Below are 16037 nucleotides of genomic sequence, written 5' to 3'. Positions count from 1 at the left end.
CATAAAATGACTTCTAGGAAGTTCTCAAGAATCATCACAGTCCTCTGGATGCTAATTCTCTATGTCTCCCTTAAAATCTGGAACTGAGAATTGAACAAAATACTCCATTTATAATTTGATCAGTAATAAAAACATTGGGACTATTATTTCCTATGATCTGGATAGTATTACTATTACTATTAACTAACCCCAATTTCATTATTAACTTAGCAGGACATAAAACTAACTTCTTTTTTCTACTAAGAAGGAGCTTTATATCTGTCTTAAACAAGGGCTACAAAAAAGTCTAACTTATAAGTACATTATAAATTGTATGCTCTTCTCACTACTTAATGTTCACCAGCTTTGCTGTTTATACACAATGTTTCACCACTAAAAGATGTTTCAGGCTCTTTGAATAGTATTTTCTCCTTGTCACTTCTCTGTTTTTAAAAATAAACTCTTTGATGATACTGTTATTTCTGCTCCTCCCCCCACCTTTTTCAGCCTTTAGCACTTTGTAAATAGGAGACACCTAAGATCATAAGCTCATAGATAAAGAGCTAAAAGAGACTTAGGGATCATTTAGTCCTAGGCTTCTTAAGCTTTTCCTACTTGGGATTCCTTTTTGCCAGATAAATTTTTAGGCAGCCTGGAATATATAGGTATATAAAGTAGGTATACGAATTAAACATTTATTAATAATAAATCACAAAGAAATTTATTTGAAAATAATTCTTTGGTATACATATGCTTTTATCATTTATTAAAGACAAAAACAAATTTTCATAATTAATGAGATGGGTGTGCTTGTTTATTTTTACATAAAAATTAAGTCTTGGTAGAACATTTGATAGGTATCAAATTTACTGTTGACAAATTTTTCATAACCTCTACATTCGGTTATTCGACACCATGTGGGGTTGCAACCCACAGTTTACAATCCATAAATTCAGTTAATTTGATTTAATTCAACTCCATCACTTGCCAAAAGGTGGCTTAATGAAGCTAAGAAATTTATACAAGTAGGTACCAACCAGAGATAGCTTCAAATTCAGGTCCTAGGACTCCAGGTTTAATGCTTTTTTTCCTGGGGACCACCCTGCTTCATAGTCCATTTGATGATTGCTGTTATATTGATTTTCACTATCTCAGAAAGGCTCATGAGACACATAGAATGTTAGAAAAAGAAGGGACTTTTGAATCAGACAAAACAAGATCTTAAAAGGACAAAGAGAAGGGCTAAATACATCTATACCAGGGGCAAAAGGGATCTGGTAGCTGATATAAAGCCTAATGCAGGCAACACATGAGAAGCTTGATTTTTTTAAAAATAGAGTTAGCTGAGACCATATTTAGGCTTTTAAGCTAAAATGTCTAGAAACCCTGATCCTGTAGATGGATCTCTGTAGTTGTTTCCTCCTTGCCTCCTATTCTCCTGAATGGAAAACAGTCATGTTAGGGCTTTGGTGCACCCATACTTCCTTTCTCCTTCCTGGGCTATGTGGTGCTCCTACTTGGGGTAGTAGTGATTTCTCTCTCTCTCTCTCTCTCTCTCTCTCTCTCTCTCTCTCTCTCTCTCTCTCTCTCTCTCTCTCTCTCTCTCTCTCTTTCTCTCTCTCTCTCTCTCTCTTTCTCTCTCTCTCTCTCTTTCTCTTTTTTTTATATTTTCTTTTTAAAAATGAATTTATTTTTACATGAATTTGTAATCTGTCTCACTCCTTACTTCTTATTGAACTCAAAAAAAGGAAAAAGCAAAAACAAAGCCCTTATCAAAAACACTCAGTCTAGTGAAACAAATACCTACATTGAAAATATACTTCTCTCTCTGTATTTTAAGTTCATCACCTCTCCAGCAGATGGTGAATGACATGTTTCATTTTCATTGCTCTTCATTTGTATTTCATCATTGTGTTGACCAGAGTTTGTAAATTTTTCAAGGTTCTACAAAGTTGTCATTATATAAATTGTTCTCTTAATTGTGCTCATTTCACTCTGTGCCAATTCATAGAGACTTTTTCAGCATTCTCTAAAACTGTCCATTTTGTCATTTTTTATGGTACAATAATATTTGATTATATTCATAGACTATAATTTGGCCATTCCCTGATAAGAAGAGAACTTCGCCTTTGTTTCCAATTTTTTATTCTTACTCTTACTTTACCTTTAAAGATATAAGCCTAGCAGCAGTATTGCTGGGCCAAAAAGCACACATAGTTTAATAATTTCAGGGATATAGTTTAAAATGCTATCCAGAATAACTGGCAGGTTGCTTAATTCTTAAAGATTTGGCCCAATTTATTTTCTTTGTCTTTAAAAAATAAACCTTCAAATGAAACAAAACAAAATTTGAATACTTATGAACATTTTATTGGGGTTTTCAAAGACCAGCCCTCCATTATTCTTTTAAGATTTTTTTTTTTTTGCTTTTCTTATGTCTATCTCTATTCTTGTGCCCAGAAAAAAGTGGTCAGAGGCACTCTCCAAAGAGAAGAAAAGAGAAAAACTCTGTTGTTGGTGGTGAACATGAAAGCAGCCAGTAGCTAAGAAGGCAGTCGCCCAAGTTAGAAGCCTGAGCAAACAGGATGTAGTTTAAAAATGTTTGTGGAAAAAAGCAAAGACCAACTTTCTGAGCAACTCAGAGATGGATGTTTCAACGATTTGAAGAATTTGAAAGAAGAATATTTGGAAGAAAATGTTAACTTTGGGGTTCATTTTTATTATAGTCCATGACAATATTAACAACTGTTCTATCTATCATAAGCTCCCTGCTTTTTTGGAGTCACTTAGTCTAACCCTATTCTATTTCCCAATCACTACCCACAACTTGTCCATGTATTTCCTAAGAAAGAAAAAGAGCTTTAATTTTGAAAGCTATTGTAAAATGAAAATAGAATGCCTAGCCTTTTTCATTTAGAGCTGGGAGGTATTCAGGTTGAGCAGAAACAGGGAACAAATTGGAAAATGACTCAGTTTGCAGATGGAGATTGGGGACTTGGAAAACACCCCTTGAGGCAATGGCCTGCACATTTCTTTTTTCCAGTTGCATTCCTGGGACTATGATATCTAATCAGTTTATGTTTCTTGGTGGATGAAGCTGTCTCAGACTTCTCTAATATTAAAGGATCAGAGAAACAAGTAAATGAATGTACCTGTCAGACAAGAAACAACTAAAGATTGGGAAATAGAGATCAGGCAGCCTGGGAATAATATCTGTAATATCAGATGCTATCTTGAACATATGCATCCCTTGCCTTCCTTGGGAGAGAGACCAACCAATTCCTGCAGCACTTCCCATGCCATTTATGGATGGCTCTATTTGGCCAAAGAAGTTTTTATGAAGAAGAAGATGTAAAGAGTTCCAAGAAGTTCAGTCAAACAGCACTTGCCCTCCTTCTTCTCATGGGACAGGAGTAGGCCTGATATGTATTTCCAGGAGTGGGAACAAAATCTATTCACTTTGGAGGACTTTTGTGGGCCAAAAGGTCTGGGTGAGTACCCTCGGCCACTACCAAAGGGAAACTCTGTGCTCTGAACTTGTTGGGGTGGGACTGTCTTGTTTTACCATCTGAGTGATAATATAAGGGTAGGGCTAAGAAGGCATATTCTGAATACATTGATAAAAATATTTTTATGATTATTATTATTCTAATTAAAAAGTTATCTACCGAATATTGCAAACAACTTTCAATGAAATCTAATAGGTTTAAGAAAAAGACCCGGACTTTTCTTTGGCAAATAGGGACAAACCCTAAGATTTGATTGGATGTGGTGGACCCAGTCCTCTAGATCAAGGGGAGAAGGTCAACAACATCTACAAAGAGACAGAGCCATGTGCCACCTAGCTGCCCCTGCATGGGTAATTTTTCAACGTTGACCCTTTCAAAACCTTGTGTTCCAAATTTTCCCCTCCTTCTGGCCACCCCCTCCCCTAAATGGCAAGTAATCCAATACATGTTAAAATATATGTTGAATTCAATATATGTATACATATTTAGAGTTATGTGGTTACACAATGAAAATTGGATCAAGAAGGAAAAAAAACCACTGAGAAAGAAAATGCAAGCAAACAACAGAAATAATGAAAATGCTATATTGTAGTCTTCACTCAGTTCCCACAGGCCTCTCTCTGGGTGTAGATGGCTCTCTTCATCACAAGATTATTGGAACTGATCTGAATCATCTCATTGTTGGAAAGAGCCACGTCCATCATAATTGATCATCATATAATCTTGTTTGTACAATGATCTCCTGGTTCTGCTCATTTCACTTAGTATCAATTCATATAAGTCTCTCCAGGCCTCTCTGAAATCATCCTGTTGGTCATTTCTTACAGGAAAATAATATTCTATAACATTTATGTACAATAACTTATTCAGCCATTCTCCAACTGATGGGCCAGTTTTTAGCCACTACAAACAGGGCTGCCATAAACATTTTTGCACATGTGGGTCCCTTTCCCTCCTTTAAGATCTCTCTGGGATATAAGCCCAGTAGAAACACTGTTGGATCAAAGGATATGCACAGTTTAATAACTTTTTGAGCATAGTTCCAAATTTGTTCATTCTATGAAAGTCATAGAATCTGAGCCTTAAAGGTACTAAAAGGTTATCTTATTTAACCCAAACCTGAAAAAGAATTCCAGGAACAACATCCTCAAGTAACATAGAATTGTAAGGATAAAGCTTGGAAAGATCAGTACTTGTACTTGTTTGCTTTGTAAAATCATGGATTAAAGGGACCTTTGAAATCACCACACCCGACAATTCTAAAAGTGTGGCCCAGGGATCCTTAGGGGTTCCCAAGAATCTTTCAAAGGGTCCTCAAGTTCAAAATTATATTCATAATAATGCTAAGATGTTTTAATATGGTAAGCGTTGATAGGTATAATCCACATAAACAAAGATTCTTTGGGGTCTTTAATAATTTTCAAGAGTTTAAAGGGGCTCTGGGATCAAAATATTGGAGAGCCACTAATCTAATCCAACTTCCATATTATATAAATAAAGATTTTCAGGCTAGAGAAATTAAGTGATTTGTTTTTTTTTACAGTCATAGATAGTAAGTAGAGAGCCAAGATTAGTTTCAGATTCCCTTACTCTAAATCCAGGATTGATTCTTTGACATTATACTTATACCAAACTAAAATCTGATTTATAGAATGTAAGTTCCATGAAATCTCAAATTGTGCCCTTTAAAATTTTATTCCTATATTTATATCTCTATCTATCTGGGCAGCTAGCTGATACTGATTCCTAAAGTCAGGAACATCTGAGTTCAGATCCAGCCTCATACATTTAATCGAATATGTGATCCTAGGCAAGTCACTTAACCTCTCTCTGTCTCAGTTCCTCCTCTATAAAATAAAGACACACTGGATAAGGAAATGCCAAGCCCATTAGTATCTTTGTCAAGAAAACCCCACAGAAAAATACTTCAGGTCACAAAGAGTTAGACATGACTGAATAACAACAATGATAACATGTCTGTTTATTTCCTTCTCTATTATCTATCTGTATTTTTCATTTTATCACATTTCTCTAACCATCCATCCAACCATATATCTATTATCTATACATCTATCCATCCATCTATCTATCTACCTATTTGTCATTTTAAAACACTTAATGCAGCTTAGGATATTATTGTCATTTTAGTTGTCATGTTATATTTACTCATGCTGAGATTGCAGTCCACTGAAACCCCATGATATTTTTTCATAGAAAATATGATCTTGTCATGCCTTCCCCATATTGTACTTGAGAAGTTGATCTTTAAAAAACAACAACAAATAATGGAAATTAATATTTAATCTTATTAAATTTCACCTCATTATAGTTAGCTCATGATCCTAGCTCATAAGTATTTTTTTTTTTAATATTGGTGACATATCTAATGTGTTAGTTATCAGCTGTTTTTTCCAGCTGTAGAAAAATTTGATAAACCTGTTTTCTATGCTTTCCTTTGAGTCTTTGGGGGGGGGGGGAATGAAATGGGGTTGGGTTGAAAGAGTACTGAAATACTCGTTGGAGTATTTAAAGTACTCTTTGGAATGATTGATGCTCAATTTGTGAGACATGGGGCAAGTTCTCAGTTTCTTCATCTGTAAAATGAAGGGGTTCAACTAGATGGTCATGAATATCTCTTCTAACTCTCTTTGAACATGATCTCCTATTCTCCCATGCTTGTCTTGCTTTTTCTAGACCTATTCTCCATAATCATGGTGACATCTTCTAACTCCAAACTTGCTGCTCTACTATTAATTCCTCCCTCCTCTACCTTCATTCTCCTCCTTTCTCAAACTTGACTTGAAAGAAAATTTTTTTAAACAAGAATGGATTTGCCAATGGGGTTGCCAAATGATTTTATTTCAATTATTGATGCAATCCCAAGATTTTTGCTATTCTTATTATCAATATGGTGAACACAACTATAGTTTTCATAATATTGAACCAACCCTACATTCCTGTTATATTTTGACTTGAAAGTTAATCAGTTCAATTGTATGCTGTCCTGTATTCTCAAACTCTTTCCCCACCTAGCTTTTGACTGCTTATGCCTCACAAAATTCTGATCCAACTAATCTTTCTTGCTAAACCTGTCAATTCTTTAAGCTTCTCTATTTCTATTGAGTCATCATTATTATAATAGCCAACTAGCTTCACAACCTTGGACTTATCCTTGCTCCCCGCTCCCATAACTCTCATATCTAATCAGTTGCCAAGTCTTATTGACTGTGGCTACTAAACATCGCTTACATGTGTCATTTTCCCTGCATTTACCAAATAATAACCCAGATTAATGTCTTCATTGTCTCTTGCAACAACCCTTAATTAGTATGTCTGATTCTTATCTCTCCCATCTCTAATCCATTCTTCATATAGCTCCTAAAATAATAATATAGATGTGTAAAATAGTAAAAAAAAAAGTATAGATGTGATTGTCAGTCTTCTGTTCAAAAATCACTAGTTATTATTGCCTTTAGTATAAAATATAATCTCTCCAGCATGACACAGGGCTAATTATATCACCCTTCTCTCCCCTCCACCCCCCCCAACTCAATAAACTCTAGTAGCTTACTATTACCTCCAAGATCAAATACAAAAATATTGTGTCCTCCTACCATTCCAGTTTTCTTATACTTTACTCCTCCATATGTACTGTTTGATGGCCTCCTGCCTATTTGGAGAATAAGACATTCCATCTTTTGGCTTTGGATATTTTCTCTGGCTTTCCTCCATGCCTGGAATACTCTTTCTCCTCCACTCTGACCTTCTTGGCTTTCTTTGTGTTCCAACTAAAATCCTGCCTTCTACAGGAAGCTTTCCTCCCCCCCGCCCCCCATTTTAATTCTACTGCCTTCCCTCTGTTAGTTATTTCCTATTTATCCTTTATAGAGCTTGTATGTACATAGTTGTTTGCAGTTATCTCCCCTAGTAGATTGTAAATTCCTTAGGGTCAGGGACTATCTTGCCTCTTTTTGTATCCTTGATACTTAGAACAGTGCCTGGTACATAATAGAGCTTAATAAATGTTTATCTTACTTCTGATGCTTACTACATGCATGGCCTTGGTCAAGTCACTTAAGCTACTGGGGTCTCAATTTACTAATCTATAAAATGAAGGGACTGGACCAGATGATCTTTGGGAAAGGTTCTAAATCTAGGATCCTTCCCCATGCCTTTGTCCCCTATGCTTGGAATATGCTTCCACTTTACTACTACTTCTTAAAGCCTCTAGTTTCCTTGAAGGCTTAGTTCAGGTGCCAAAAATCTGTATGCAGCCTTTCTTGATGTATGTGCTACCAACCAATTAGTATTCTCTCCCTCCTCAAATTATAATGGTTGTACTTTCTTGTGTACATGTTACATTCTCTTTAGGATAATGTAAGCACAATAAGGGTAGGACCTGTTGCCTTTTTATCTTTGTATCTCCAGCTGAGTAATTGTGCTACTTAATCATATTAATATAATCACAGAAGATCCAGATAGTTTGCTTGAGCCAATAAATAAAAAGTAATATTCACTAGCTTCCTTTTTCTGATTCATGAATTTCCTCAAAATATTCTTAATATCCTTAATATATACTTTTTTTCCATTAGAACCAATATGAGATCCTTGAGGGCAGAGACCATGTTTTTGTCTTTCTTTTTATACTAATTGTTTAGGATGGCGTTTGGCATATATGCTTATGGACTTGAGATACAAATCTTTAATCAATTTGAGAAGAGTAAGGTGCTTTGATCTTTGGATAATGATAGATGATGCCACACAGGAAATATATTGTTAGCTTAAAGAATAAGACCCATCCCTAGGATTGTTTGGATAAAATAGCAAGCCGGTCCAGAATCCTATTGTCCAGTGGCAGGTCAATCTAGTGGCAGCAGAGCTCTAGCTAAATCCTTGGAAAAAATGGAGTGAATAACATTATTTTAAGAACAACTTTGAGCTACCAATCATTTTGACTATTATAAAAATGCAAATTAACAATAAAGACCTATGAAGGGAGGTGCTATCTGTATCCAAAGACAGAACTGACAAACAGAAATGTGTATGATTTCATTTACATATACATATATGTAGAAACACATATATACATATTTATGTCTAATGGTAGCTATCTATAGAGTAGGGGGAAGAGGGGAAAAAAGAATGTTACATAACAACTTTATTACATATTTAAAAGGAAAAGCAAGTTGTACATAATAGATCTACATTTTCATTTTAAAAATTCTATCATGATATGGAAATGCTTATTATTTTTTAAATTCAGAATTAAGAAAAAGAAAATGGAATAGAGTGACAGTTAAAAATAATTTTCCCCTCTATCTTCTCCCCACTCCCATTCTAGCTGATAACATGTCTTCAGGAGCTACTGAGATAATTTGAAGGTCAACTGGTGACGAGTTGCTAGAAGAGTTTACTGGAGCTATGAAGAATAGTTTTAGAAATCAGGAGATAACTGAAAAAACTCTGAGAAGTATGTGCCAAGTCACTGATCTTCACAACTCAACAGATTACAGCAATATTATTTTGTGTTACTTTATGACTCCACAAAAAAGAATTCCAGTAAATAGGAATTGTGAGCTTACCTTTTGATTACTCTAGTTTGTGCCCACCTCAGAGACCCACATGTTCAGGAGGAGAATGTGCTTTCAGTTTGGGAGACATGTTTTTGTTAATTACTGCTATTGCTATACCTTCTCAATAAATACCCTTTTCCATAATCTGAGTGAAGATTGATTAAAAATCAAAGAGGAATCCACTGATTAGGGATTGTGAATGGCAGTACTAGAAACTCAGCCTTTCTAGGCTGCCTTAGAATCTTGATGGGAGAAATCATCAAAAGTTACCTTCTGAGATCTCCAACATAAGGGTGTGAGTTAGAGGAGTAAGCCCAGAGGGCACTATTGCTTAATAAAATCTTATTAAATTGAATGGAAATAAAACCAAATAATTTGTTTTTGTCTTCAGAAATTACTGCTTTAAGGTCAAGAACAATCCCTTTTCTACATGTTGTTTAGTCATTTTCAGTTGTGTGCCACTCTTTGTGATCCCATTTGGGGTTTAGTGGCAAAGATATTGGAGAGGTTTGCCATTTCCTTCTCCAGATGAGGAAATGGAGGCAAACAGGATTAAATGACTTGCCCAGGATTATATGGCTAGTAAGTGTCTGAGGCCAGGTTTGAAATCAAGATGAGTTTTCCCGGACATCAGGCCTGGCACTATGCCATAATAGCTACCTTTTTCTACATGACAAATCTTCAAATAATTGAAAGCAATTATAAAATCCTAGTAACACATTATCCCTGAAGGTCTTTTCTCTCTAGTAAACACTATCAGTTCCTTTATTTTTGTCATTGTATAGCATGATGATTGTCCTATCACCAACCTGATCAACCTCCTCTAAACGGGTTCTAATTTGTCAATGACTTTCCTAAAATATGGATCAATTTAGAATACCTCAAATATATCCAGACTATCATCTTCCCATTCTTCTATTAATGTATCCTCTGGTCCATTTATCTTTATTGATTCACATTGAGTTTGCACTCCACTAAATTCACATTTTTTTTTACATGAACTTTAACTATTATGCCCTTTCCATTTAGCACTTATGTTATATTCATTTTAGCTATTGTAGGGGAAGTCATCTTCTATTTCTGATTTTGGATTTAACAATACTCTTACAATTAGAGTTTTAGAATTTAGAGTTTAAAATTAAGAAATTGCTCTGAGTACAATAGTGATCTTTGGATATGTTTAACATTTTGACAGCCCAAAAGAAGTGTTTTGTTTTGTTTTTGTTGTTGTTGTTATTGTTTTTGTTGTTGTTGTTGTTGTTTTTCTATACCTGGGGTAAGCCCAGAACATGAAACAAATGCCTTCAAATCATTGGAATCATTAAAAAAATAAACAAGACAAATTTAGTTAAGGGGGGAGGGAAAGCCAGGAATCCCAGTCTCTATGGGCAGAGACCCTAGGACATGGTGGGGTGAGGAAAAAAGACTTTTTATGTGTGTACTGTGTGTGTGTATGTTTGGGAGGCTTTCAATCTGGTACCTTCTCATTATAACTCTTCTTACTAATTAGGTTCTACATTTTGTTGTTACTAGCTATACAAGGAGAGTTAGCGCTACCAGCTGGTCTACCCCAGTCACAATTTCTCTAAATTATCTATCTATATCTAAGTTATCATCTCCTGATTTCTAAAGTTCCCTTTCACATCATTCCTGGGGGTCCTAACTCTTCACATACTTTCAGGGTATTGATTATGTTTAATCTTTCTCCTTTCCCCTCCCTTCTCCTCTCTTCTCTTTCCTTACCTTCTCCTCTCTTCACCTTCCCTTCTCTCTCCTCTCCTCTCCTCCTCACTCCATGCTTCCTCTCATTTCCTCTCTCTTTACTTTTTCTCTTTCTCTTCTCCTCTTTCTCCTCTTTCTCACTTCTCCTCTCCTCTTCCTCCTTTTCTCTTCTCTCCTCCTTATGCAGTCTGTGCTTCCCAATCTCTTGGGGCTCACCATATTGGTACTGGACTTAGCATGAACATTCAGTCTGCTTTAACCTACTGTAGCTTAGAATCCCTGAGTTCAAGTGATCCACCATCCTAACTAACTAAGCCTTTCTAGGACCAGAGTTTACAGGCATGGATCACCATGTCCAGCTATTTATTTCACATTTATATTTCCTTCCTCCTGCACATAGTCCAACTTATTTCCCTCCCTAGAGGCAGTTGGGTGGCAGAGTGCATAGAACACTGGGCTTGGAGTCAGGAAGACCTGAATTTATAACTTCAGATACTTACTAGCTTACTAGTTATTTACAGTGACTGGGCAAGTCACTAGACAAAAGTTTCTTTGTCTGCCTTAGTTTCCTCAATTGTAAAATGGGAATAAAAGTAGCACCTATCTTCCAGAGTTGTTGTGAGGATTAAATGAAATAATTTTTTTAAAGCACTTAGCACAGTTATGGGCACATAGTAGGTGATTAATAAATGCTTGTTCTCTTCCTTTTCCCTCTTCTTCCTGAACTATGGTTCAACCAGACTATTCTCCCACTCTCCATCTCCTGGAATATTTGTATGTTTTCACTGACTATTACTCATGCTTATAATGTAGTCTTCCTTACCTCTTTTTTTTCTTTTTTCCAAATCTCCTGTTCCCTTCCAAAGGAACAGATCATATTCTGTCTTCTAATTGAATTTTTTTTCAGATTTTCTCAGCTACTAATGCCTTTTATCTTTTCACACACAACCACTACCTTTGTATTTATTTTGTGTGATTAATGTGATTAGTGTGAGTAATGAATTCCCCAAAGTGGTCTTGTATATTTGGATTTTTACTATTAAAGATATGATTATGTAAAATATGGTAAGTGGTTCTATCACAAAGAAAATGTGCCATTCAAATTTCAACAATAAAACCAGTTAACAAGATTTGTTATTTATAACAATCAGGACCTTACTATATATATTTATATATTCATCAATTCCACTACCTCCACCAGCTCACAAGAGTTCTCCCAAGGGGACAGCTATGCCAGATTCAAAGTTCTATGTGCATTTGCATCCCCAAAACTGTATTTCATGAGCCTCCATTGATCAAATGACATTATATATGAATATATATTACAAATATAATGTGTATATACATATAAGATTTTATGTATAATGTATATAGCATCAAAACTTTAAATTGCTAAATAATTGTTAATACTATCTCTATCTTCAATATCCAGCTAGAAGATACAAAGTCTAAAGTAAGGACATTTGTTGAAACAGTATATGAAAAGTATCAATAAAAAATCTTTTTCATAAACAACTTAGGAGACATGAATAGAACACTGCACTTAGAATCAGGGAGACTTCCCACCTCAGATACTTATTAGTTGTATGAACTTGACATCTCTTATTATCTCAGAATCTTCCTTTAAGGTTCCCTTTCAGCTCTTAGTTTTAATCTATGATGATGATTAATCTTGGGGTGTGGAGTGCTCTGGTTAGCTTTCTGGAGGTCTTGGGACTCAACAGAGTAATCACCACCAAAATAACCAGGGAATAGAGTCCAAAAGTCTTTGTTGTCTTCTTCACAGTCTGTCTCCTTGCCTGGGGCCTAGCTAGCTTTTTGGAGGGTCTTTAGATGGGCCTTGGTCTCAGTGAGGGAAGCAGGAGAGCCACCACGAGGCTGACGATGATGCAATAGCTCTCTAAGTCCCCAGAGCTTGATCTCCAGCTTATATACTCTATTACAATTACACCATTACAGTATACTGAGTATAAACCAATCATTACATTACTAGGGAACCATTATTTGTTGTAAGATCAATTCCACTGAGTTAACACCTTGTTATAGGACTAAATCAGTCATACTAAGCCTTAAGTATATTTCTTCAAAGTTCCTGCCCTTTACAGGAGTGTACTTTCCCCACAAACAGAACCAACAACATCAAGGAGAGTAGAATCAAGTAGAAACTACAATAAGAAATGCACACAAATAGTAAAAAACAATATCAAGGCAAGGATAAGAAGGGACAACTCATATCTCCAGTATTGCAGGGCTAGGTAGCCATTAATGTCTTCATTCCTACTCATTTCCATCTGACATTACCCCATTGATTGCCCTATGCCAGTCCCTAATCCAAGCCACCTGTCTCTGCTTTCTGTCTTCTCAGAATCTTCTCTAGTGTTCCAGCATTTCCTGATCAGACCCCTACCTTGAGTTGCCAGCTCCCACTCCATGTCCAGACTCTCCCAGGCTATCATTTCCCCTGCTCCTAACTGTTGTGAGTTGGGTGTCCTAAATCTCAGGATACAACATTACCATCTATCACAAGGTTGGACATCAAGGGATGATCTTAAACAGCCTAATCACTTGCCTTCCTCAACAGACTTCTCTCCAACCACTTTTATAAGTAATAATAACTAGCATAGATATAGCACCTTTAGGTTTGTAAAGTGCTATTTCTTAATAATTAACATACTCCCACCTTCTTATAATCTTACATAGTACAAATACCATTCTCATTTCCCAACTGCCCATTCCCTTATTTCCATTTTCCTTAATCCTACTCTACCCACTATTCTACTCCAGATTTACCCACTCCTTCCACTGTGATTTCTAAAAATTCCTGCGCTCTCTCTCTCTCTCTCTCTCTCTCTCTCTCTCTCTCTCTCTCTCTCTCTCTCTCTCTCTCTCTCTCTGTCTCTCTCTCTCTGTCTCTCTCTCTCTCTCCTTCTGTCTCTTTCTCTTTCTCCCTCTTTTCCTCCCATCCCTTCTTTCTTTCTCATTGCTATATGTCAATTTATGTATATGTATATAAAATTGGCTTTTATCTTAAATCTTTTCATTTCCCTTTTCCACATTCTGGCTGTCACTGAGCCCTGGCTCCCTCCCAATGTCCCTCCTGACTGTCCTTTACAGTAAAATTTACAATTTCACCCATCATCCTGACTCATTGGTTGTGAAAGGGGAGTTGGAAGCACTTGCCACTTCCAGATTATCCCTCAACCAACACCACCCAATAATAACCTCATTTCCTTTGAGGTTTATTCAATGCAAATTTATCACCTAATCAAGAAACTAGTAGCTTTAACCACCACCTTTCTGGACACTTATCTTCTTTCTTCCATGAACTTAGTGCTTAGCCCATAGTCTTTCTCTCTGTCCTCAACCCCTGTTCTTATACCAAGAGAATTCAGTGGCTTTTGGACCAGCCCTCACCTTCATGTAATAGATCTCTCTCTTTCTCTTCAACCTCCTAAATTGTCTTGGGCTGGAAGAATGTCTCACTGACCTTTTGCTGGCTCTGCCTCTCCAGAATTCAATTTGAAGTGGTATTTTAAAGTTGTTTGGAGAAGAATGTTGGAAGAGCTTGATCACTTCCTCTATTCCATTATCTTGGCTCCACCCCCAGAAGCCATCTTATCAGGTTATTTAGGAAAATTAATGTTCTATTATCAAGTCCTTTATGCTTTGTTGCCCAGTCATTTAGGAAACAGGTTATTTAGAGATTGCCCTGCTCACCTCATTTACAACCTATATACATATAGGTATAGCATATACACATGCACACATACACATACATATACATCTATGTATATAAACATATATACATCTTTTCTCTCAATAGAATATAAGCTCCTTAAGGGCAAGGACTGTTTACTATTTAGTTCTGAGTCCCCAATAGCTAGCACAATGCCTGGAGAATAGAAGGTATTAAATAAATGCTTGTTGATTGGTTGGGTTGCATTGGATTTTTTTAAAATTAATTTTATAATTATACATTTTTTGACAGTATATATGCATGAGTAATTTTTTTTATAACATTATCCTTTGTATTCATTTTTCCAGATTTTCCCCTCTCTCCCTCTACTCCCTCCTCTAGATGACAGGCAATCCCATACATTTTACATGTGTTACAGTATAACATAGATATAATATGTGTGTGTAAATCCAATTTTCTTGTTGCACGTTAAGTATTGGATTCCGAAGGTATAAGTAACCTGGGTAGATAGACAGTAGTGCTAATATTTTACATTCAATTCCCAGTGTTCCTTCTCTGGGTGTAGTTTCTGTTCATCATTGATCAGCTGGAAGTGAGTTGGATCTCTTTATGTTGAGGATATCCACTTGGATTGGATTGGATTTGTGATCAGTTATCCCTGCCAGTTCTAAATGTATATTCCTGTGATCTTATTATCTCTGTGCCTCCATGTTTCCATATGTGAATCTTTAGAACAGGAGCAGTAGGCTGCCTACCTCTAAATTTTCCCTCACAAAGGAAAGACAATATTTCTTCAATACCTGCTATATGTATCTTTAGGCTTCTTCTCTGCTGGTGACATAGAACTACCCAGTCCAATAATGGCTTCTAATGGCATTTACAGGGGTTTGGAAAGAAATATGCTTGTTCAACTAAGGATTCTTTTCCTTTTAATGCCATGACTTGCATTTTTGGGGGTTTCCTTCTGAAAAAGAGCTAGTTTTCCCTTTTTAAAGACTGGTCTATATTTTGAGCATGAGTTGGGAGCAGAGAGGAAAAGCATTCTCATTCTTCTGCCCTTCCTTCCTCTTTGGGGTAGCTTGAACAGTGGCTTGCATCTTGATAATACTTTAAAGTTTGAAAACATGATTTCCTTACCACCATTCTGTGATGTGGTGTGTGTGTATGTGTGTGTATATATATGTGTGTATGTATATATATATATATATATATATATATATATATATATATATATATGTGTGTGTGTGTGTGTGTGTGTGTGTGTGTGTGTGTGTGTGTGTGTGTGTGTATTATACATGTGAGGGATGTAAAAGACCCTTATCTAAAATGACTAATCAAAGATCACTCAGTAGAAAGCAGAAAAGTTGTTTATTAAAACCTCCGTAGGATGAGATAAGAAAGAGAAAGCTCCTGGTAGGAGGGCTAAAGAAGTAGTAAAGGTGCTTAGCTTTTATACAAGAGATTACATCACAAGTAAGAGAGCATTGAGAAGGGGAGGGGGAGGCATCTAATTGGTTGTTGCTATTTGGAGAGATTGGAAAGGAAGGTTTCAGGGAA

General features: G+C 36.1%; 1 protein-coding gene across 12 annotated transcripts in view; it reads right to left on the bottom strand.

Annotated features, from left to right (window-relative positions):
- Positions 1–14218, bottom strand: part of WNK2 (WNK lysine deficient protein kinase 2) — a 363168-nt gene extending 348950 nt beyond the window's left edge. For all 12 annotated transcript variants that reach the window (XM_074283635.1, XM_074283637.1, XM_074283636.1 and 9 more), the window contains exon 1: positions 14198–14218. In XM_074283635.1, the coding sequence (XP_074139736.1) occupies positions 14198–14203 (6 nt within the window). In that variant the 5' untranslated portion in view covers positions 14204–14218. The remainder of the gene's footprint in view (positions 1–14197) is intronic.
- Positions 14219–16037: the final 1819 nt, after the last annotated feature.

This window comes from Sminthopsis crassicaudata, chromosome 1 (genome assembly GCF_048593235.1).
Source record: "Sminthopsis crassicaudata isolate SCR6 chromosome 1, ASM4859323v1, whole genome shotgun sequence".
Lineage (NCBI taxonomy): Eukaryota > Metazoa > Chordata > Mammalia > Dasyuromorphia > Dasyuridae > Sminthopsis > Sminthopsis crassicaudata.
Note: the sequence above shows the minus strand (reverse complement) of the source record. Positions and strands in the feature narration are given on the sequence as shown.